The 25,090-nt window shown below is 41.2% G+C and overlaps 1 protein-coding gene and 1 long non-coding RNA gene across 7 annotated transcripts in view; one reads left to right on the forward strand and one right to left on the reverse strand.

Moving 5' to 3' along the window:
• LOC147171490 (uncharacterized) overlaps positions 1-18,987 on the forward strand; it is a 23,832-nt gene extending 4,845 nt beyond the window's left edge. For both annotated transcript variants that reach the window (XR_015095581.1, XR_015095582.1), the window contains exons 3-5: positions 12,593-12,789; positions 17,904-18,009; positions 18,895-18,987. This is a non-coding gene — a long non-coding RNA (uncharacterized LOC147171490). The remainder of the gene's footprint in view (positions 1-12,592; positions 12,790-17,903; positions 18,010-18,894) is intronic.
• prx (periaxin) overlaps positions 1-25,053 on the reverse strand; it is a 27,496-nt gene extending 2,443 nt beyond the window's left edge. For 2 of the 5 annotated variants that reach the window (XM_086080679.1, XM_086080682.1), the window contains exons 1-8: positions 22,140-22,289; positions 17,902-17,957; positions 16,468-16,575; positions 15,146-15,271; positions 14,469-14,637; positions 13,182-13,375; positions 12,546-12,775; positions 437-11,304 (exon numbers count right to left, since the gene is read on the reverse strand). In XM_086080679.1, the coding sequence (XP_085936805.1) occupies positions 437-11,304; positions 12,546-12,775; positions 13,182-13,375; positions 14,469-14,637; positions 15,146-15,175 (11,491 nt within the window). In that variant the 5' untranslated portion in view covers positions 15,176-15,271; positions 16,468-16,575; positions 17,902-17,957; positions 22,140-22,289. Of the gene's footprint in view, positions 1-436; positions 11,305-12,545; positions 12,776-13,181; positions 13,376-14,468; positions 14,638-15,145; positions 15,272-16,467; positions 16,576-17,901; positions 17,958-22,139; positions 22,290-24,873 lie in introns of those variants that run through there. The other 3 variants (XM_086080681.1, XM_086080680.1, XM_086080683.1) reach the window with 3 other exon arrangements.
• Between the last annotated feature and the right edge of the window lie 37 nt (positions 25,054-25,090).

The following is a 25,090-nucleotide window of genomic DNA, read 5'->3' on the forward strand; positions in this document are numbered from 1 at the left end:
CCGTTAGTCTCTGTATGTCACATGCATTTATTCCCTGGCACTATGGTTATTAACTCATTCACTCCCAGCCATTTTCACTGAAGCAACCTCCTTCGCTCCCTGCTGTTTTACTGGATTTTGACTGATTTTGCAAGGTCCACAGAATATTGTGTTCTATTGCTATAAAAACATGGAACCTACCAAACTAAAGATTAGAGTCTCTTCTTTCATCAAGTAAAAAAAAGTACATTTCCATCTGTTTCCGTTTTGCAGCAATTAGCATTAAAATATAGCTAAGTTTCATCATTATTCACAAATATTGTTTTCTCTTTAAGTACAGTATCTATATACAAACATTAAATACCTAGATTAGTTGTTTGCGGTTTAAGTAGTATTTAACAAAAAAAAAAAACAATACATGAAAATAACGGCTTTCAAGGTGAGAAAACAGGCCTACCTGTGGAGTGAGGCTTCAGGGTGAACTTGGGGACCTTGAACCAGGGGGGAGTCTCTATCCCCTGCGGCTCTCCTTTGGTGTCTCCCTCGCTCCAGGTTTGGACCTTTGTCGAGCTGAATTCCATGGTAAAGGCAGCTGGTGATCCTGAACTTTCCCGATCCAGCCTTTCCGTCCTGGAGTGGCGTGAGACAACTTCCTTTGAGGAGTCCTCAACGAAACCTTCAAATGAAACCTTGCTGGGTTTTATCTGTAGCCCTGTAGGAGTTTCCCCTGACCATAAAGGTTTGCCCAATCTGGTTGCCATTTCCAAGTTGGCATCACCTGCAGCTTTCTTTCCATAAGGGGAAGTGAATTCCACATTTGGAAGTTTGACTTTTCCGCTAGATGCCATTTCTTCATCTTTGAAGCCCTTGTGAGGACTTGAATGTTCTTCAAAGCGCAACCTTGAACTTGAACTTGGACCTTTTGTCTTGAATGTGACGTCAGTTGACCTTAATGGGCTGGCACACGCTGACATTCCAGGTGTGCTAACAGATGTCTCTATGGACTTTGTTTGAAACTTGGGAAACTTCACCTTGGCATCACCTGTATTTAAAGTCACGTCATCTGGTTGAGGTGGATTTACTAAAACAAAAACTGCTTTCTTTACTTTGGGGCCCTCGTATTTGATCTCTGGTCCACAGATCTCCCTTCTCCCTTCTGGGGAGGACAAGGAGGGTAGCGGGACACCAAACTTGGGTATTTTTATCTTCTTACCTATTTTGTCCTCTTCTTCATCATGTGCCGTGCCAATATCAAAGTCTATGTCTGGAATCCTGGGCATTGCACTACTAGATGATGATGGAAGGCCACATTCTGCTGAACCTTGTTTGCTTTTCACACTTGCACTTGTTAACGTAACGCCTGGCATTTGAATGTTAATATTTCCCTCTTTGTGTCCGTTGTGATTTGTGGATGTCAGACCAGAGACTCCTGGATGAGCAATCTTAACGTCGTGCTCAGCTTTTACAACACCACCGTAATTTTTTTTGGGCATTCCAATGTTGAACTTTGTTCCCTTCACTTTGGGCCCTTTGACTTTGCTGTTGGTTTCTACATCAGGTACTTCCACCTTGGTGTCTCCTTTTTGAAGTCGCAAGTCCAGCTCCAGGTCTCCTTTTGGACCTGTGATATCCAGTCTTGGCAACTTCAGTTTCAGACCCGTATGCTCTCCCTTTAAATGCAAATCACCTTTGTCTTTGGGGGTGGATATGTCTGTCTTTGGCATTGTCACTTCTGGAAGGCCAGTGTCGGCATATAGTGTCTTAAAGTCAGTTTCTGGTGCCTTGGGAAGGGACACGTCTATTGACTGCATTTTGAGTTCAACTTCTGGTGGTTCAATGTTTGCGGATTTGCCTTTTGGCATGCTTCTGACTTTTCCCTTTGGTAGGGATAAGTCCACATCAGGGATCTTGAATTTCGTTCCTTCTCTCTCATAACTGGAGTCAAGTTTTATTTTTGGAAGTGTCACGGACAGGTCTACTTTGGGGACAGTCACGTCAATAACAGGCTTTTTGGGAATTTTCAGGTCTCCCTCATAGGTTCGGATGTCACACTCGGATACGTCCACCTCTGCTTTTGGGAGAAGAACTTCCATTTCTGGTGTTTTAGTGGCTGGTAGTGATAGCTCAACTGAAGGCATCTTTGCCTTGGTCTTGGCTTCAAGGTCACTACTTGGCTTTCCCAAATCACCATCTTTTGAAACAAATCCTGGCAAGGAGAACTTTGGGAGTTTGATAGTGACATCGGGTGCATGGAAGCGACCTTTCCCTTCCACATCAACACTGGTATCTGGTTTAGGAATGCCAATGCCTGCACTTTTTAAATCGACATCTAATTCAGGACAAGACACACAGACATCTGTATCTGTTTTGGATATTCCAAAAGAGGGCTTTTTGACTTTAGCTTTTTTGCCCTTGACTTTGCTGTCCAAACCCAACTCCACGGATGGCGCCCTGAGAGAAATGTCACCCTCAGAGCTTTGTCCTGACACCTCCAAATGCCCACTCTTGGACTTGCCACCAAACCTGGGTAGTGTAAAACTGGGGACTTTGAGAGAAACATTGGGCAAATCAAAACTTCCTCCAGAAGAAGGCCGGCTTCCCTCTCCTTTCAGGAGCGCCACTTCCACATCATCACCTTTTGGTTTGGTGAGGCCAAAGTCAAGATCCACCTTCGGAGCTGAAATGTCAACAGTAGGAAATTTGACTGTGCCACGTTTAAGAGAACCTGAAATTGCGCCTTCTTCTGTCATTCCAGCCAGTGCTGGGATGGCGACTTCTCCACCTTTTACGTCACAACCCTCCAAACTGACATCTACAGTTGGATATTTAATTTTAGGAAGGGAAATATCAACTGTTGGCATTGTGACTTTTCCAACTTTAATGTCAGGACCTTCAATATCTATTTCTGGACCTTTTGTTTTCATTTTAGGAAGAGAAATATCCACAGAAGGCATATGGAACTTTCCTCCTCCTTTGTCAACATGCCCTTCAAATCCTTTTTTTCCTCCTGCTTCTCCTTTGGGAAGTGAGACATTGATGTCTGGCATATCAATCTTTTGTCCACCAAGGTCTTGACCTTTTATTTTAACATCACCCCCTGGAAGTTTGACTTTTGGTAAAGAAACATCCAATGTCGGCATTTTCAACTTCCTTCCTTTGATGTCAGGGCCTTCAATGTCAACATCTCCCTCAACTTTGGGAAGTGAGACATCGACATCTGGTATTACTATGTTTCCTCCCTTAATTTCTGGACCTTTAATTTTGATATCACCCTCTGGAAGTCGGACCTTTGGTACGGAAACATCAAATGTTGGTATTTTGAACTTTCCTCCTTTGACCTCAGGACCTCCAATATCCAGGTTTCCTTCAACTTTGGGAAGAGAAACTTCAACAGTTGGCATGGTGACATTTCCATGATATTTAACATCAGCACCTTCAATATTTATTTCTGGACCTTTTGGTTTCATTTTAGGAAGAGATATATCAACAGAGGGCATGTGAAACTTTCCTCCTTTACCAAGATTACCTTCAATCCCTATTTCTCCTTCTGCTTTTCCTTTAGGCAATGACATATCTAAGTCTGGCATTTCAATATTCCCTCCACTGAACTCTGAGGCTTTTAATTTGACGCCACCCTCTGGAAGCTTGACTTTTGGCAAAGATACATCAACTCTAGGCATTTTAAATTTTCCTCCTTTGACATCAGGGTCTTGAAGACCAACACCACCCTCAACTTTTCCTTTAGGAATTGATACATCGATGTTTGGAATTTCCACCTTACCTCCCTTTAGTTCTTGACCTTTTATTCTAAGACCACCTTCTGGAAGATTGACTTTTGGTAAAGAAATATCCAAAGTTGGCATTTTGAACTTCCCACCTTTGACTTCAGGGCTTTCAATTTCAAACTCTTCCTCAACTTTTGGAAGTGAAACATCAATGTCTGGAATTTCCATCTTCCCTCCCCTTAGGTCTGGACCTTTTAGTTTTATACCACTCTGTGGAAGATTGACTTTTGGTAAAGAAACATCAAATGTTGGTGTTTTGAACTTTCCTCTTTTGACATTAGGGCCTTCAAGATCTAGGTCTCCTTCAACTTTTGGAAGAGAAAGGTCAACTGTTGGCTTGGTAACTTGTGCACTTTTAACATCAGGGCCTTCGATATTTATCTCTGGACATTTTGTTTTCATTTTGGGAACAGAAATATCAACAGAAGGCAAATTAAACTTTCCTCCTTTACCACCATGCCCTTCAATTCCTATTTCTCCTTCTGCTTTTCCTTTAGGGAGTGACATATCTAAGTCTGACATGTCAATTTTACCTCCACTAAACCCTGGGCCTTTTATTTTAACACCACCCTCTGGAAGATTGACTTTTGGTAAAGAAACATCCAATGTTGGCATTTTAAACTTTCCCCCTTTGACATCAGGGCCTTCAAGCTCAATGCCACCTTCAAAATGTCCTTTGGGAAGTGACACATCGACATCTGGAGTTTCCATCTTTCCTTTGAATTGTGGACCTTTTAGTTTACCTCCACCCTCTGGAAGATGGACTTTTGGTAAAGAAACATCTAATGTTGGCATTTTGAACTTTCTACCTTTGACATCAGGGCCTTCAATCTCAACGCCACCTTCAAATTTTCCTTTAGGAAGTGAGACATCGATGTCTGGTATTTCCATCTTCCCTCCCTTGAGTTCTGGACCTTTCAGTTTGACTCCACCCTCTGGAAGATGAACCTTTGGTAAAGAAACATCTAATGTTGGCATTTTGAACTTTCCTCCTTTAACATCAGGGCCTTTAACCTCAATGTCACCTTCAAATCTTCCTTTAGGAAGTGAAACATCGATGTCTGACATTTCAATCTTCTTTCCCTTGAGTTCTGGACCTTGTATATTAACACCACCCTCTGGAAGATTGACTTTTGGTAAAGAAACATCCAATGTTGGCATTTTGAGCTTTCCTCCTTTGACATCAGGGCCTTTAACTTCAATGTCACCTTCAAATCTTCCTTTAGGAAGTGAAACATCGATGTCTGACATTTCCATTTTCTTTCCCTTGAGTTCAGGGCCTTTTATTTTGACACCACCCTCTGGAAGATTCATTTTTGGCAGTGAAATATCCAACGTTGGCATTTTTAACTTTCCTCCTCTAATTTTAGGGCCTTCAATGTCAAAATCTCCCTCAACTTTGGGAAGTGAGACATCAATGTCTGGAACTTCAATCTTTCCTCCTTTGAGTTCAGGACCTTTTAGTTTGACACCACCCACTGGAAGATTGACCTTTGGTAAGGATACATCCAATGTTGGCATTTTGAACTTTCCTCCTTTGACATCAAGATCTTCAAGATCCAGCTCACTTTCAGCTTTGGGAAGGGAAACATCCACAGTCGGGATGGTGAGTTTTCCACCTTTAAATTCAGGTTTTTCAATATTGATTTCTGGACCTTTTGTTTTCATTTTCGGAAGAGAAAGATCAACAGAGGGCATATGAAACTTGGCTCCTTTGCCAACATGCCCCTCAACTCCTATTTTTCCTTTAGGAAATGAAATATCTAAATCTGGCATCTCAATCTTCCGACCCTCAAGTTCTGGGCCTTTGAGTTTGACACCACCTTCTGGAAGACTGACTTTTGGTAAAGAAACATCAATTATTGGCATTTTGAACTTTCCTTCTTTGATATCAGGTCCTTTAAGATCCAGGTCACCTTCAACTTTTCCTTTGGAGAGTGACATATCCACATGAGGCATTTCAATTTTTCCTTTGATATTTGGTGTTTCCAAATTGGGATTAAATTTAGGGAGGTTGGCCTTTGGTAAAGAAACATCCAATATTGGCATCTTGAACTTTCTTCCTTTGATATCAGGGCCTTCCAGATCAAGAGCTGCCTCAAATTTTCCTTTGGGGAGTGTGACATCGACGTCTGCAATTTCCACCTTTCCTCCTTTGAGTTCCGGGCCTTTTAATTTGGCACCACCCTCTGGAAGATTCACTTTTGGTAATGAAACATCTAATGTTGGCATTTTGAACTTTCCTCCTCTGATTTTAGGGCCTTCAATTTCAAAATCTCCCTCAACTTTGGGAAGTGAGACATCAATGTTTGGAATTTCAAACTTTCCTCTCTCGAGATCTGGACCTTTTACTTTAATACCACCCTCTGGAAGACTGACTTTGGGTAAAGATACATCAAAGGTAGGCATTTTAAGCTTTTCTCCTTTGAAATCAGGGCCTTCAAGATCCAGGTCACTTTCAACTTTGGGAACAGACACATCTGCAGTTGGGATGGGGACTTTTCCACCTTTAAATTCAGGACCTTCAATATTAATCTCTGGACCTTTTGTTTTCATTTTAGGAAGAGAAAGATCAACAGAGGGCATGTGAAACTTTCCTCCCTTGCCAGCATGTCCTTCAATTCCTATTTTTCCTTCTGCTTTTCCTTTAGGGAAGGAAATATCTAAGTCTGGCATTTCAATCTTACGTCCCTCAAGTTCTGGACCTTTTAGTTTCACACTGCTCTCTGGAATATTGACTTTAGGTAAAGAAACATCAATTGTTGGCATTTTAAACTTTCCTCCTTTGACATCAGGGCCTTCAATGTCAAAATCTCCTTCAACTTTTGGAAGTGAGACATCACTGTCTGCAATTCCCATCGTTCCTCTGAGTTTTGGACCTTTCAGTTTGACACCACCCTCTGGAAGTTTGACTTTTGGTAAAGAAACATCCAATGATGGCATTTTGAACTTCCCCCCTTTGACATCAGGGCCTTCAAGCTCAATGCCACTTTCAAATTTTCCTTTGGGAAGTGAGACATCGATGTCTGGCATTTCCATCTTCCTTCCCTTGAGTTCTGGACCTTTTAGTTGAACTTGACCCTCTGGAAGATTGACTTTAGGTAATGAAACATCACATTTTGGCATTTTAAACTTTCCTCCTTTGACATCAGGGCCTTCAATGTCAAATTCTCCTTCAACTTTTGGAAGAGAGACATCAACGTCTGGAATTTCCATCTTTGCTCCCTTGAGCTCTGGACCTTTCAGTTTCACACCACCCTTTGGAAGATTGACTTTTGGTAAAGAAACATCCAATGTTGGCATTTTGAACTTTCCTCCTTTGACGTCAGGGCCTTCAAGCTCAATGCCACCTTCAAAATTTCCTTTTGGAAGTGAGACATCGACGTTTGGAGTTACCATCTTTCCTTTGAACTGTGGACCTTTTAGTTTACCACCACCCTCTGGAAGATGGACTTTTGGTAATGAAACATCTAATGTTGGCATTTTGAACTTTCCCCCTTTGACATCAGGGCCTTCAAGCTCAACGCCACCTTCAAATTTTCCTTTAGGAAGTGAGACATCGATGTCTGGCATTTCGATCTTCCCTCCCTTAAGTTCTGGACCTTTCAGTCTGACACCACCCTCTGGAAGATTGACTTTTGGTAAAGAAACATCCAATGTTGGCATTTTGAACTTTCCCCCTTTGACATCAGGGCCTTCAAGCTCAATGCCACCTTCAAAATTTCCTTTTGGAAGTGAGACATCGACGTTTGGAGTTACCATCTTTCCTTTGAACTGTGGACCTTTTAGTTTACCACCACCCTCTGGAAGATGGACTTTTGGTAATGAAACATCTAATGTTGGCATTTTGAACTTTCCCCCTTTGACATTAGGGCCTTCAAGCTCAACGCCACCTTCAAATTTTCCTTTAGGAAGTGAGACATCGATGTCTGGCATTTCGATCTTCCCTCCCTTAAGTTCTGGACCTTTCAGTCTGACACCACCCTCTGGAAGATTGACTTTTGGTAAAGAAACATCCAATGTTGGCATTTTGAACTTTCCCCCTTTGACATCAGGGCCTTCAAGGTCAATGCCACCTTCAAAATTTCCTTTCGGAAGTGAGATATCTACGTCTGGAGTTACCATCTTTCCTTTGAACTGTGGACCTTTTAGTTTGCCACCACCCTCTGGAAGATGGACTTTTGGTAAAGAAACATCCAATGATGGCATTTTGAACTTTCCCCCTTTGACATCAGGGCCTTCAACTTCAATGCCACTTTCAAATTTTCCTTTGGGAAGTGAGACATCGATGTCTGGCATTTCGATCTTCCCTCCCTTAAGTTCTGGACCTTTCAGTCTGACACCACCCTCTGGAAGATTGACTTTTGGTAAAGAAACATCCAATGTTGGCATTTTGAACTTTCCCCCTTTGACATCAGGGCCTTCAAGCTCAATGCCACCTTCAAAATTTCCTTTTGGAAGTGAGACATCGACGTCTGGAGTTACCATCTTTCCTTTGAACTGTGGACCTTTTAGTTTACCACCACCCTCTGGAAGATGGACTTTTGGTAATGAAACATCTAATGTTGGCATTTTGAACTTTCCCCCTTTGACATTAGGGCCTTCAAGCTCAACGCCACCTTCAAATTTTCCTTTAGGAAGTGAGACATCGATGTCTGGCATTTCGATCTTCCCTCCCTTAAGTTCTGGACCTTTCAGTCTGACACCACCCTCTGGAAGATTGACTTTTGGTAAAGAAACATCCAATGTTGGCATTTTGAACTTTCCCCCTTTGACATCAGGGCCTTCAAGGTCAATGCCACCTTCAAAATTTCCTTTCGGAAGTGAGATATCTACGTCTGGAGTTACCATCTTTCCTTTGAACTGTGGACCTTTTAGTTTGCCACCACCCTCTGGAAGATGGACTTTTGGTAAAGAAACATCCAATGATGGCATTTTGAACTTTCCCCCTTTGACATCAGGGCCTTCAACTTCAATGCCACTTTCAAATTTTCCTTTGGGAAGTGAGAAATCGATGTCTGGCATTTCCATCTTCCTTCCCTTGAGTTCTGGACCTTTTAGTTGAACTTGACCCTCTGGAAGATTGACTTTAGGTAATGAAACATCACATTTTGGCATTTTAAACTTTCCTCCTTTGACATCAGGGCCTTCAATGTCAAATTCTCCTTCAACTTTTGGAAGAGAGACATCAACGTCTGGAATTTCCATCTTTGCTCCCTTGAGCTCTGGACCTTTCAGTTTCACACCACCCTTTGGAAGATTGACTTTTGGTAAAGAAACATCCAATGTTGGCATTTTGAACTTTCCCCCTTTGACGTCAGGGCCTTCAAGCTCAATGCCACCTTCAAAATTTCCTTTTGGAAGTGAGACATCGACGTCTGGAGTTACCATCTTTCCTTTGAACTGTGGACCTTTTAGTTTACCACCACCCTCTGGAAGATGGACTTTTGGGAATGAAACATCTAATGTTGGCATTTTGAACTTTCCCCCTTTGACATCAGGGCCTTCAATCTCAACGCCACCTTCAAATTTTCCTTTAGGAAGTGAGACATCGATGTCTGGCATTTCGATCTTCCCTCCCTTGAGTTCTGGACCTTTCAGTTTGACTCCACCCTCTGGAAGATGGACTTTTGGTAAAGAAACATCTAATGTTGGCATTTTTAACTTTCCACCTTTGACATCAGGGCCTTCAAGCTCAATGCCGCCTTCAAATTTTCCTTTAGGAAGTGAAACATCGATGTCTGGCATTTCCATCTTCTTTCCCTTGAGTTCAGGGCCTTTTATTTTGACACCACCCTCTGGAAGATTCATTTTTGGCAATGAAACATCCAAGGTTGGCATTGTAAACTTTCCTCCTCTAATTTTAGGGCCTTCAATGTCAACATCTCCCTCAACTTTGGGAAGTGAGACATCAATGTCTGGAAGTTCAATCTTTCCTTCTTTAAGTTCTGGACCTTGCAGTTTGACACCAGCCGCTGGAAGATTGAATTTTGGTAAAGAAACATCCAATGTTGGTGTTTTGAACTTTCCTCCTTTGACATCAGGGGCTTCAAGCTCAATGCCACCTTCAAATTTTCCTTTGGGAAGTGACACATCAACATCTGGAGTTTCTATCTTTCCTTTGAATTGTGGACCTTTTAGTTTACCTCCACCCTCTGGAAGATGGACTTTTGGTAAAGAAACATCTAATGCTGGCATTTTGAACTTTCCTCCTTTGACATCAGGGCTTTCAATGTCAAAATCTCGTTCAACTTTTGGAAGAGAGACATCAACATCTGGAATTTCCATCTTTCCTTTGAGTTCTGGACATATCAGTTTGACACCACCCTCTGGTAGGATGACTTTTGGTAAAGAAACATTAAATGTTGGCACTTTGAACTTTTCTCCCTTGATGTCCGGGCCTTCAAACTTAATGCCACCTTCAAGTTTTCCCTTGGGAAGCGTGACATCACTGTCTGGCATTTCCATTTCGAGGTCCACATCTTTGCCTTTGGGAAATGTCAGGTCCACATTGGGCAGCTTGAATTCTCCTTGAATATCTGGTCCTTTCAGATGAACTTTTTGTGATTGGGATTCATTAAAATTAGGCAGGGTGAACTTCCCCTCTCCACCAATGTAATGGCTCATGTCTACTCCTACCTCAGCAGAAGGAAGATGGAATTTCCCTACACTTTCTGCACCATCAACATCCAGATCAGACGATCTCATCTTTGGTAAAGAGATATCAAGTGCGGGCATGGAAATTTCTGGTCCTTTAAAAGTGCCCTCCACCTCGTCAGGAAGTCTCCTAACATGGAGGTCCACGTCTGGCATAAAGAAGTCCATTTCAGGCTTCTTAACTGTCTTTACGTTCATGTCTGATGTTCCTTTGATTTTGGGTAAAGAGATGTCAACAGAAGGCATTTGAATAGATGGAACGTTTCCTGAGATGTCTCCTTTGGCATGTCCTTCTGGGAGAACTATACCACTTCCTCCTTTTATTTCCACAGTTGGAACTCTGATTTCTCCTGCTTTGACCTTAATCTTGTCATCACCATTCTCATCCAAATGACGTGACAGTCTCATTTTGGGAAATTTCAACTTTGGCATTCGCAGTTTTCCATCACCTTTCCCTGTTTCGATGTCAATTTTTCCCATTGTAACTTCGGCATCACCTCCCCTTACTTCAATTTTCGGAGCTTTGATTTCCACCTTTCCCTTCTCAGCGGGTAAAGATACGTCAGCTTTGCTGGAGGGAAGGGCAAACTCCACATTCGGGGAATTCAATGATGCGCCCCCCAGCTCCACATCTACACCTTTCCCAGCAGGCAAACTGAACTCCAAAGATGGCGACGGAATGTTTACCTCCGGCTTCTTCAGTTCTATGGAAGCGGACTTGGCATCCTTACTCTTGGGAAAGTTGATTCCAAACTTGGGGCTTTTTCCTTTGACTTTCACTTTGGCTCCGTGAATCTCAGCCGGGGAGACCTTCACCTTTACGTCTAGTCCTCCGCTGTCCTCTTTTCCTCCACTCTGACCTTTTATCTTCATCCGAGGAAACCTGTGAAAACATTTGTGTTAGGATGAAAGCTGCCACTGAAAATAGAGGGAACATTAATCCTTGGACCATGTGTTAAACTTTCTGTTAACAAACCTCTCTGTACTCACTTTCTTACAACGTATTTCTGTAATAAGTGGCAGGGGGAGTCTATTTCCGCAAATATTTTCTCATTTGCTCCCAAAATCGTATAAATACGTTCTATTTGAAATATTTAAAATGTTTTAAGTGTCCCAGACGTTTTTATACGTTTTAATGTTTTTTTTATGCTAGAGCATACAGAAGGCTTTGATGAAGCCTCTCAACTGCAAATAACTGTTGAAGAAATTTTAGTTAATACACAAACGGCCGGCCAGCAGGTGGAAGCAGAGCAAGAGAGATCAAGTAGGGCCATGTTGAATAAAAGCTCTTTTACTCACATTTCTAAAATTATTTGTAAATAATCATTAAATTTAGCTAGATTTTAATGCTAATTGTTGCAAAACGAAAACTGATAGAAATATATATATTTTTTTCCTGATTAAAGAAGAGACACTAATTTTTCTTTTGGTAGGTTCCATGTTTTTATAGCAATAGAACACAATATTCAGCCGGGAGTGAAGGGGATTGCTTCTGTGAAAACCAACGCTGAAGACGTCTCCTCCACGTTAGGGATGATCATCTTTAATACAGACATATTTAATATAAACACTTACATTTAGAGAGGCAAGTTGACCTTGGTAGGTGATGCTGTATTGGTTAGCATTGCGTCTATTAAACTACTAAACTATTAAATAATTACACTTCAAGTCCCTGTGAAGTCAAAGTAAATGTCTTTTAATTTGACACACCACAGAGAGGATTGTTAAAAAAACAAAACCGATGAGGCTTGGAAAATAATGAAAAATCAAGCCATTGTCTCCACTCTCAGACACTGTGGGTGTTTCCTCTTACACTGAAACCATGCTCTGCAACTATCAGCTGTCAATCACACATCTACTACAACCTGGAAAAATGGATGCTACTCGTCTAGCAGCTTACGTTTGACTACACATAACCAATATACATGTTTGAGCTACGAAAATACTTTGTATAGATGCACAAAGCCCCCAGCTGGCTGGAATATATGCGAGCGGGTCGTTGTGGGGCTTTTCCATGGCATGACAATGAGGCACTCTAAAGAGACCACAGATCTATGCGTCTACAATGAAAAAATTACTCAGGCCAATATTCTAGAAGACGTTAAGTAGTTCACTTAGACCAACCTGATTTTCCTCTTCGCCTTCACTGCAGCACCCCCTTCTGCCTCCAGGTGGCCGCTCCGCCTTTGTTTGAACTTGGGGAGGCAAAATTCTACATCCACATCGCTCATCTCCAGCCGGGGCGGTGTTCCCTCGATCACCAGCTCCTCACGCCGCTTCTCCTTCAGTCTCTTCAGACCAAAGCGACCGCCTCTCTTCTTCTTGGCCTTGAATGGCTTCATGGCCTTCACGCTCTGAAACATAAGAGGTCAGCCACCCTCCCAACATTTCAGACATCTTTTTGTAACTATCACATATCAATGACAATCTTACTGTGACTTACAAAAGGCAATATGTTTCTTCAGAATAAGAAGTCGGTCGGTAGTGTGCAGTCACTCTACAGTAGGATGAACAACGTCCTCTTTTGCCCGGACATGTTTGACACTTTTTTTACTTCTTGTCCCGGCGTACTTTTTTTGTTTTGTTACAAATTCATAAAAATGTCCTGTTTAGAGTTAAAATATTGTCAAAATAGTAACAATATACAGAGTTCCTTCATTCAAATTCATGCATGGCATGTCCGTGATTAGCCAATAATAATGTCATATTTAACAAGCCAGACACCCAGTAAAGTGAGGACAAATTTAAATTTTTGATTACCATTTTGGCCATCTTGGCTTTGGGAGCTTTGATGTCCATGCTGGGCAGGCGGGGCCGCAAGCAGACCTCCTCCCCTTGGACCGTCCTCTTCACCAAGAAACTGACTTTATAGGGTTCGGCGCACTGGAGAATCTTCAGAGCGTCTTCATAGCGCACGTTGTCAAAGTAGACCTTGGCACTTAGGAGCTGGTCACCTGGTGTGGATAAAAGGAGGGGTCAGCAAGAACAATTTTGGACTGCTGGAATGTGGCTGCAAGCCGTTCTTGGATATTGTTGTAGATGTTTCAATGAAAATAGTTTTAGTTTTTTGAGATATAACTTCTTTTTTTTAAATGACAATTTCTTGGAAATATACAACTTTTTCCTAAATAGGCTATATGATTTTTGGGGGGGAAATACACAACTTTTTTACGATGTACATCTTGTTTTCAGAAAACAACACTTTTCTGGGGAATATATATTTTTGGGAAACATTAGCTTTTCTCTGGAAATATAGATATAAATATTATTTTTTTTTCAGAAATGTAAATCATTCTTTGGGAATGTACAGTATGACTTCTTTTCAGAAATACACACACACATTAATAGACAACCTTTCCACAAAATATTCAACAATTTTTCTGTAAACCTTCAACTTTTTTTTTTAGGAAATGTACAACTTTTTCAGAAATGTCAGAACTTTTTTTTTTTAAAGAGATGTACAACTTTTTCCCCCCGAGACATACAACTTATTTTCAGAAATCTTTTACAGGAGAATAAAACTTTTTTTTTTTTTGGGGTGGGGGGGTGGTTTCCCGGAAATTTATAACTTTTTCCCCCCAGAATAAAAAGAAAAAGAAAAAGAAAAACTTGAAATATACAGTACTTTTCCCCTAGAAAATTAGTTTTTTTCCCCCAGAAACATCACTTCTCAATAAAAGATAAACTTTTATGGAAGTATACAATTTTTTGCTAAAAGGAAGACAATAAATATTAGCTATTATTAGTAGTGGTATTTTTACTGGTTTAGAAGTGGCTACACACACACACGATCCTTGCATTTCCTTTCCATTTTTTCCACCCAAGTCAAATAATCTGTAAGTCATTTATTTTTAAGAGTAATGTAAGATGAGTTTGAAATGACAAATTGTTTGGGGCTCGAAGTTTGTGGTCTTTTTATTCCTAAAACTCTTAATGTTGGAAAAACGTTTTAGGGAGTATCTACTTTTCAACTACGTCTTGATCTATAAACACTGCAAATAGTGAGTGTTGACTGTAATGGGGAGCAGTCGTGTAGCATGCGTGCACCTTGCTGCAGGCTGAGATGTTTTGCAGCCGGCGAGTCCTTGAGGACATCTTTGATGAAGATGCCTCGCTCTCCGCCGCCTGTCACGCTGTAGCCACTAGCTCCAGCCTCTGCCTCCGTCTCCACCACGATCTCCATCGGAGGCTCGGCAGCTTTAACTGTGGTCTGGTCCTCAACCACAAATAAATGCAACGTTTTTCAGTCTCAAGTGTTACAGTCCATGAAGCTAAAAGTGTATGTGAAATAGAATGATGAGCAGTACTTCTTTTAAAGCTTAGATCCACCATATCAATATAACCCAAGGAAACCATTCAAAACAAACCAACATGCTAAAAAGCTAGTATAAAGTGCAAAGGTCGGCCAAAGCATCAGAAGCAACACTGTCAGGACTTATGGCTACCATGTCTGCCTCCCAGTTGTGAGGTCCGGGTTTCAAATCTCTCCTCTTCCCATGCTTGTGTTGGTTATTTTCTCACATTCCCAAAATATGTTCACGTGTTAGCGTCACTGAAGACTCTAAATTATCCATATGTATGAATATAAGTGTGAATTCTTGTTTGTCATTTTTCCTACATTAGTATTCTAAAATGCTACGTCATTTTATGTATTTTTAGGAGATGACTTCAAAGTTTGTAGTTCAATACGGATCGTTGTTAAATTGATGACTAAGGGGACTTACTGTCTGCTCGTTAGAAGGTTCCGGGTCCATCTCGGGTTGGGCCAGTAGGCAGGGGGACGTTCTCAGGTGACTTCTCTTCTGACTCAGCACCTTTTTCAACTCTGCATGGAGCTTCTCCTTCTGCTCCTGTACACAATATAAATGCTTTTTGGAGGGAGGAAATATTTGATTTTTTAAATATTTTTTTTATTTTTACAAATAGACAACTTGAAAAAAAATCCACAAATATACAACTTTTTAAATCTGGAATTCTACTACTTTTAATTCTGAAATAATAAACTTTTTCTGAAATGTATGACATTTTTCAGAAATATTTGACTTTTTGGACTTTTTCTGAAATGTGCTATTTTTTTCTGAAAGTATGACTTATTTGGGAAATATACAACTTTTTGGGGAAATATGTGTATGGATTTGTATTCTTTGGAAAACATTACTTTCAAAAATATATAACTTAAAAAATCTATAATAATTTTTTTCCTGGATATATCCTAATATTTTCCCAAAATATACAACTTTGCTGGGAATTATCAACATTTTTATTCCCAGAAATAAGTTTTCTCCAGAAAATACACGACTGTTTACTTTTTTACAAATATGCAATTTTTTGCCCCGGAAATAAAGAGTGTACTTTTTCTGAAATATACGTGACTCTTTGAAATACAATTTTTTTCCCCTTTGAAATACTTAAAAAAATAAATCCAGATAAACAACTTTTTCTTGGAAATGTAAAACTTTTTTTTTTATTGTACATTTTGCGAAAATTTACTTTTCCTTTGAGTTTTTCTGAAAACATACAGTTAACTATCTTCAAAAATAAAAAATAAATTCAGAAATATATGACTTATTCTCATATACTTGTAACTTTAACTTTTAACTTGAAAAAAAGTACACCATTTGGAAAAATGCCATATTAACGTGTTGTCACTAAGTTTCATCTCTGATTCTATGGTAATTCATAAAAAATAAGCCACATTGTTTGTTGTTGATGCCCTGGTGAAAAGACCACTGACATCTCTGCTGACTGCGCACAAATGAAAGCTGTTTATGTGGCCCGACTATTGTGGTCCACAGTAGTGTAGTGATTAAGCGAAGGCTGTGCCAGCTGGGCTCATCAGTAGCAGCCAACAAAACCATCTGTAGACACTTTTATATTTCCTCAATTGTAGAAAGTCTTTCCAGAAGAATGGAAGGTGTTTGATTGTGGAAGCAACTCCACACTGTCCCAACATTTTTGTCCGTATAGTTTATGTGTCCCTACATAGTGCATGTATGTATGGAGATGTTGATAAATAGGCTACAGTAAGTCTGTATTTGTGTCTCACCACTCTCTCTGGACTCTCGTGTTCCTCTGCAGAGGTGCTGTGGTGAGGGTTGCGTTGTGGGCCAGTGTGGGGACTGCTGGAGGGGGGAGAGCGCTTTTTATCTTTCACCTGTGCAGAGGAACAACAATGTGATGGGCCTCATATTTTACAATGTGTGTCACTCAAATTTTTTTTATTGTCTTTGTTAATGATAGAATGTTTGTATTGACCCGTATTTAAAAAAAAAAATACTAGGCGGGTGGGAAAAATTGCTATGAAATGGAAGTCAAGTAAAAAAAATAATTGGGGGTTCCCAACATGTAACGCGGTAATCTGATTACTGTTGCCATTTTGACATACCACCCTCTGCTGTCGACTGGAATTTATGTTAAAGTGCCCCCAGACTCCCTTTGTTAACAACACAGCTCACCTGGTTTCTGCATTTGGTCAGGTGACGTTTACAATGTGAGCGTAAGGGCTCTTTGACGTCAATTCCAGTCGACAGCAGAGGGCGATAGAATGCCAAAATGGCTCCATCCTGAGGCGGATGAAAACGGGTGGATTAATCTGCTTAACTCTTATTCCACAAATGTAACATTAATCAGACAATCGTCTTTTGACTAGTGGGGAAAAATATTGCCAAAGAAAATTCTTGACTTGACTTTCACTTTAAATACAGTAAACAATTTGTGTCCTGAGCACTGACTACGCTTTTCCTATCTCGCTCCACTGTGTTGTTAATACAAGCAATGCGCATCAGCAGAGACTTACTTTAACTCATTCTCTCCCAGCCATTTTCACTGAAGCAACCCCCTTCACTCCCGGCTGTTTTACTGGATTTTGACTGATTTTGCAAGGCCCACAGAATATTGTGTTATTTTGCTATAAAACATGGAACCTACCAAAAGAAAGATTAGGGCCTCTTCTTTCATCAGGAAAAAAAGTATATTTGTATCTGTTTCCGTTTTGCAGCAATTAGCATTAGAATATAGCTAACTTTAATCATTATTCACAAATCTGTTTAAAACTCTGGGTAAATGAACTTTTTTCAACATGGCCCTGGTTGATCTCTTATACTCTGCTGCCACCTGCTGGCCGTTTTTGTAATAAATACCATTGCTTCAACCATTCTCTTCAGTTCAGAGGTTGCATCAAAGCCTTCTGTATGCTCTAGCATAAATAAATAAAAAGCCCATAAAATGTATAAATACGTCTTTGGGGCACCTAAAACATTTAAAATATTTCAAATAGAACGTATTTATACGATTTTGTATAAATACGTCTTTGGGAGCATGGTAATATTTAAAATTGGACGTATTATATGTTTTGGGGAGCAAATGAGTTAAACTACAGAGGTTCCTACAAAAAAAAGTGGGGGAAAAAATGACCTGAGCAATAAACTCTAATTGTTGTGAGGTCGTAGCTAGTCATTTGAGATGTCTGCGTTTTGCTTACAGCGTGATCTCTGCTGGCGCTGTAAACATGGCTGTCCTCGTCTTCTCTGTCAGAGTCTGGAAGGGGAACAACAGAACACATCATGGAAGCATATTCAACATATTGGTGGTATATAACAACAGTTGATTTGAGAAAGCGGTGTTAAAAGAAAAAAAAATCAAAAAGCTTAGCTGTCCATATTATAAACATGCACACACAACATGTTGGAGCAACCATATATCAGAGTCTCCTGGAGCCCTATTGGTCATTAAAGACATAATCTCATCTTTAACACTACTGATGGAACTCGATTACAACAACATTCTAAACTTAAGATCATCTTTCAGACTGTTCATGCGCCGCGCTTTTTGCTGCTGTTTTGGTTAGCAACACATTTCAAATGGACTTGGCGGTTAACTTGTGTGTGAACAATTTCCTCTGTGAACTTACAATGCAATTTTTCTTCGATGGGCTGAAAAGGAAGGCGTTTATCTGCCTTAAGTAGATGACGCACCTGCCGACTTATTCGGGGGTTTATTGCAGCGAGGACCGCTCAATCTTAAAGTGAGCGGCACAGAATGCGAGTTATGTCATCTTGTGACCCGCTGGAAACCAGACACCCAACCTACACACCCCAAACGGGCTCGCCATTCCACACGCGCAAATACACACACACACGCACATACATAGCCAAAGCGAAAAAGTGATCACATGAAATAGCTGAAGGTCTGCACAGCCAAGCCATTCCTAAAATGTTGAGGGGCTGGGATGTCAGGTTCTACACACTCTCAACTTAACTGAAGTTCATTTATGAAGCACTTTAAAAACAACCACCGCTGGAAGAAATTGCTGTACACAAACAAGAATCAAACATATGTTAAAGATAAAATAAGTTAAAAACAATTAAAAAAAACACTAAAACAGGTGCATATTGTCATGCCGAGGGGATTTCCAGAGTACGTAATTTGGGTTTTATGATGAGTTTTAAAAAATGGTCATTGATGGTCTTTGCAGAAGTTGCACCAACAACAGAAAAAGCTCCAGGAACAGCTGGTCGGCTGACCTGAGGCACTGGGCAGGAGCGTGGGGATGGAGAAGCTCAGAAAGGTAAGGCAGGCGAAGACAATTTACAGCCGGGGTCTAAAACTCAATTTATGTGGGGGTCGCTTGGGCGTGTCAAGTATCCCACAAATAGGGTTCAAGTATTATAAAAAAGTACATCTAATTAGATTTTTTAAATCTTTATTTAGTAACAGTTCAGAACATTAATGGTGCTTCACAACGTGACCAAGATTGGTGGCCCTGGTCCTCTCTCTCATCTCTCTGCACTTTGTATGCTTCAACATGTTTAGATGAGTAATGACGTCTAAATTCTTGAACACCGCAGCTTTCAAAAAAGGTGGGGGCCCACACTAACAATCAACTTTGATGTCAAGTAGGGGGCCACAAAATATCATCCTGTGGGATGCAGACACCTGATTTAGAGATACAATATACAGTAAAAAATAAATTATACAATCTTAAAATGAATTTTAAAATGCACAGGTAGCCAGTGGAGGGAAGGTCAGAATTGGAATTATATGGCCCTTTCTGAGTAAGGAATAGAATAGAAAAGCACAGAAATGTAGGCAGTAAAAATGAAAAGTCGTCAGAAAATGACACTCTTGTAAAGTACGGATGCCAGAAAAATATTAATAAATATAAAATAATATTAATAAAAAACACTGACACACAAAACACGTCCTCTGACTTCCCGTTTGACTCATGAGACAAGAAAATCAGTGCTGACAAAATCGTCATCCTCATGATCAAGTGTGGAAAGCAAGCTTTCGTTCTGGTGTTCCAAAAAATCAAATCAGACCATCTCGCAGGAAGTGGCTCCATGTAAACAGGAAAGTGAAATTTCTTAGAAAGATGCCCGCCTATTTTGTTAGTCAACAGAGTGGTACATTCACTTATAAGTTCAATTTGTGCCCTGGCCAAGCTCAACTAAATGTACTCCTATATCAAAACAATTTCATTTGAGCGTCTTCTCAATGCTCCACTTGTGTGTTTTCATTTTGTATTCATGCGTTTGGCTGTTTGTCCCAACAGCTGAAAGGCTACCATGGCTCTCATTTGACTCAAGCAGCGTCATATCTGAGGCTCACTCGTAACTCAGACTTTTGCACAAACCAAAAATAAAAAATTTAAAAAATCAACCAAGGGACAAAACATTGAACTAAAAACTTGTAAATCAAGCTGCCCCTGTAAATACATGCTAAGAGTCGCATGGTGCATAATGGCGTGCTTACAAGGCCCTTCCTCCACTGGCATGTGCAGGGAAGTCCACCCTCCATCAGATGTCAAACTTTGTTTCCTCTCTTCCAAGCCCCCGATCCACTCTTAACCCAACTTCCTGCTCGAAAATGAACCCCGCTCACCACCGCCCAAAGACGGACGCCAGGAAACCACCATCGCGATCCATCATGTCACTTTTGGTCTTTGTTTACGCTGAAGCCTCAAAGAGTTCATGTGATGTCGTTGAGCTGCGTACACGACCCTGCCATGCTCTGACTCTGAAGTAGAGTCCAGTTCTTGGCCTCCATCACACCAGCTGGACTCATGGAGGCTTCAGATGTCTCACATGTCAGAAGCAGCGTGACACCACATCTGATCCACCTTGAACCAGACAGGAATAAAATTCCAAACGTGTTGTGACCCTGGTCGGAAGTGACAATAGACAAATACTCTGTTAATGGAGATTTTTGAGGCATCTATATTTGAGTTTTTATTTTTCGGACAACAGTCTACATTTGAAGACAGCTGCCTGTACTTTTCTACTTCCCACCAGGATTTCAAAGACACCCTTAACAGGTGTCTAAACCAACTGTAGCATCTTCAGCTACCATGTAGTTTGTCCTAGCGGTGTAGTCGTACCAGTCCTGCTGTGGCTCGTGTTGCAACAGTAATGATTAGCATGCTGAGACCCGGAGCGCGGAATATGTCTGCTTGCACCTCGATCAAATTCACCAAAATCGCATTACAGTACCCCCTCCACAACTTAAGATGCTTACTGCGTACGGAAAAAAAAAAAGCCCATAGACTGACAATGGCTTTAATAGTGACTTACAGTGCAGGAAGGCAGGTCTTGAACAGAAACTAAATTTACAGCGTACAGAAGAATGCATGCATGTTGGTGAGAGCGTGAACTACCATGTGATTTTTAAATTCAGATACTCTGCAGATCTTGTACAGTACGATACAGTGGTACCTTGACTTACGAGTGCCCCAGCTTGTGAGTTTTTCCAGTTATGAGCTGTTCTTTTGTGTTGTGAGCTAAAATTTGAAGAGCAAGGAAGGCACTGTGATGCACGGCCATGTGGGCACATCGAGTTTATCTGTTAAGCATGAACCTCTGCCTATGTTAAAACAGAAGTTTTATGTTAGTGCTTTGATACGACACCTTTCCATCAATTCCCAATTTCCTCAATCCCCTTAAAAAGTTTCCAGTTTGGAATATTTCCAACGCTCCCTATCTTATCCCTGGAAAATTTACAGGGAATTTTCGATAAACCAACCAGAAACTTTCACACCTTGACAATCCTGGTAAGGGTCCAAAAGAAGAACGTTTTGAGGATACCACCCTAGTGACAAAACATTGGAAACCCTACAGATACAAAGAAGACATTTTAATACAGACGCAACTACATATCTTGGGTGTCATCGTTGTGCCCTCGCCTTGCGACATACCAGGCTGGGGCGGGTAAGGTGGGGGGGCCCATTTCGGTGTAGGAGGGGGCAAACATATCCAATGACCATCATGCCGCAGCTGTCACTGGTGTGTAACGCTAAGACGAAGGCTAAACGAAGTCAATGCCATGCCAGAACCTCTGACAGCTCTGCGTCACTTTTCTTACTTTCCGCTGATTTTCCGGACCTCGACAAAAGCTGTTTTATCCCGACAATCTGCAAAACCTACCCAGTGTGGCTTGTCTAAATACTGAAATGAGGTAGTTAGTTTGCATTTAGTATTTCCATGAACTCCTTAGACCAGCTCTTTTTACAAAACACTCTAAAAGTCATGGTTACACACACTACTCAAGTGTTTGTTGAAACAGCAATGCTATTGTTCTGCCACGTGCAGTCATTCCGCACTGTGCAGGCCAAGCAACTTTTTGCAAAACTTCCCATGACAACTACAGGACAAAAAAAAGCTGACATTTTTCTCTAGAGCTACTAATTATAGAGCGTCAAAGAAAGCTGAAGGCACATCCTACCTTCTCAGGGTCTCCCTTCAGAGCTTCAATCTCAGCCTCTCTCTTCTTCCCGCCTTAAAACTTTCAGTCTCTCACTCTTGTTGGTTGTATTTCTTAAAATTGCCCCCCCTCTCTGTCGATAACGTTCACCCCTCGTCACCAACCAGCCCGTGGCTCCCCTCACTGAAAGCCTCGGGCCCGACACGGGACCACAGCATCTCCAGGAGGGACGGGACCAACTACCTGATTGGCCAGTGGGCAGGAAGATGCCCCCATATTAGGTCAGCGGGAGGCGGGGGCTGCGTTACTGATAAAGTAGGGAAGGAGAACAAGATAACAAACTTTGAGACACGGTGAAGCGTCTATGTGAGAAGATTGAGTGTGTTTCTACTCACTCAACTAGCACTGATTTCAACAGAGGTTTTCATTTTTTTTCGTTAATGTTGTCAGACTGGTAATTTTAGGAATGGGGAGAGAAAGTTCTGATGGGCTCGCAGAATGGGGGGGGGGATGTTGTTTAGAGATTATTTTTAAAGCAAAGGTTTAAAAATAGAAAGAGCAGGATTTGGAGAAAGGGTGAAGCTTCCTCTCACTATGCTTGAGCAGCTGCAACAGTGTGTGTGTGTGTGTGTGTGTGTGTGCACGCGGCTCTCTATTATTAGTGTGTGTCTGTGTGTGTATTATTAGTGGGGTAAACAAGCGAGTCCTCCTAACTGCACAAATTGAACCAGCATAAAATTCCTGCTTTGTGATGAGGTGGGTTGATGTCAAAACACAAGACGTGTTCCCAGACTTCCCTTCATCTGAAACGGAGAGCGTAAAGTCATCCAGAAGCTACGGATCAAATCCAGCATCATACTGCAGCCGTACTGGGATTGGAATGTCCTTGGGATGTTGCTGTGAGGGTAGTTAGGGTGATACAGTATTGGGATGTTGTCGCTGTGGATGCTGGAATTTGGTCAGGTGTAGGAATTGTGGGGTTTTCAGAAGGCTGTTTACATTTGTTGAGGGGATGTTGTGGTTAGGATACTATTTGGATGTTGACATCGGGATGGTATCAGATATAGGTATATAGGTATCAGTTTGGTGTTGGGATAAAGTTCAGTTATGTTGAAAGGGTGTGGTTGAGGTTTTGGATATTGTGGACATGGAGTTTTCAAGGGTGGGTGTTAGATTGGTCGGTTTTGACGGGATTTTTTGAGATTTTGTGGGAATGGTATTATTTTTTTCAAGATGTTGTGGTTATGATATCTAGTTTGTGTTGGGATTTTATTTGGATGTTGAGATTTTGTTGGGATGATATTGGCATTTTGTCAGGATGTTCTGGAGATTTGATGGGGATATCTTTGGGATTTATACAGGATGTGAAGATTTTGTGGAAATGGTGATGGGATTTTGTCAGGAAGTTTAAGAGATGACATCTGTATAGTGTTAGGATTTAGCCGAGATGCTTTGGGGATAATGTTAGGTTAGGTATGTTTTTTGAGATGGTGTTGGTATAGGGCGAGGATGTCATGACTTGGGGATTTTGATGGGATGTTGTCGGAATGTTGTGGGTATTGTCTCAATAAAGTCTTACAATCGAGATGTTTTATCATAATTAATCCTTTATTGATCCCCAGAGGATAAATTCAAGAATAGTTTATCAGTGTAGTGTCTGGATGTTGTGAAGATTTTGTGGGAATGATGTTTAGTTTTTGTTGGGATGTTATTTGAATGAAGGGATTTTGTGAGGAAATATTGGGATTTTACCAGGATGTTCTGTTAATCTTTGGGAAATTACGTTGGGATTTAATCATGATGTTATGACGATTTTCTGAGAAGGTGCTGGGATTTTGTCAAGATTTTGTAGAGATTGCATCCCTAGTGTTAAGATTTTGCCAAGATGTTCAGGGGACGATGTTGTACTGGTGTGGTAATGTTTTGGAGATGGTGTTGGGAGAGTGTTAGGATGTTGGGGGCATAATGTTGGGATTCTGAGGGGATGTTGTGGGGAGATGGCCTCAGTATAGTGTTAGAATGTTGTCTAGATGTTTTATGATAACATAACATCAGAGGATAAATCCAAGGATATCATCAGGATAGTATTTGGATGTTGCTGGCTTTGTGTTGGTCTGGTATCAGGATTGTGTTGGGATGCGGCGGCTCCCATGACTGTGTCAGCAAACATGGACTTTGATCCACAAAGTCTGGATTTCCATTTATTCAGCGATAAGTTTGGGGTATCTGGGCTTGGATGCGGTTCAAGCATTGATGCAGCTGGGATACCGTTGTTTAGTTTTGTAGCGGCCATGTTGGTTTACTTCCCAAAGAGAAATAGTCTTAAGGATTAACGCCATCTAGCTGTGTAGACAGTTACGTATTGCAATCAAGAATGTAGACAAGCCATCAAGCCAAAAGCCATTCAACAAATGTATGTCTAGTTGAGTTGACTTGTAGACAATCTTATATGACCTCATAAAACTGTATCCCCTTTACGAGGTAACACTATTCTGGAAACATAGCCAAAACTTGTTAGTAAAATCAACAGATGTCAAGTGCCTTTTTCTAGTACACAGCAAACTAGTTAGAGAAGTGAGAACATGGATTAATGGTGACAATGTCAACTAGCTGTTGTCACATTTTACATCTTAGCTTGATTGATGCATCCCGCTGTAGTTAATAGCTCATCACCCAAGAGACAATATGACGTCTTTGGCGGTACTCAAACGTTGGTACTTTGTGGCGATCCAGACCGAAAGTTATTCATCCTGACCTGCATCAGAGGAAGGTGTCCAGGTGACTCGGAATATTCCACGGAGACACTCACACATGGTCTGCAGGAGGATGCCACTGGAGCACACCAACACAGCAGCCTGCACTCGGGGCTCTCGAGGTGGAGGCGATCCCGGGGTGGCTTTGACGCTTTGGGGCCGGCACACCAGCGACGCTCTCAGTGTGGCTCACACCGGAGGATGGAAAAGAGGGAGGGG

This window comes from Leptonotus elevatus, chromosome 7 (genome assembly GCF_054856555.1).
Source record: "Leptonotus elevatus isolate MCC_2025b chromosome 7, RoL_Lele_1.0, whole genome shotgun sequence".
Classification (NCBI taxonomy): domain Eukaryota; kingdom Metazoa; phylum Chordata; class Actinopteri; order Syngnathiformes; family Syngnathidae; genus Leptonotus; species Leptonotus elevatus.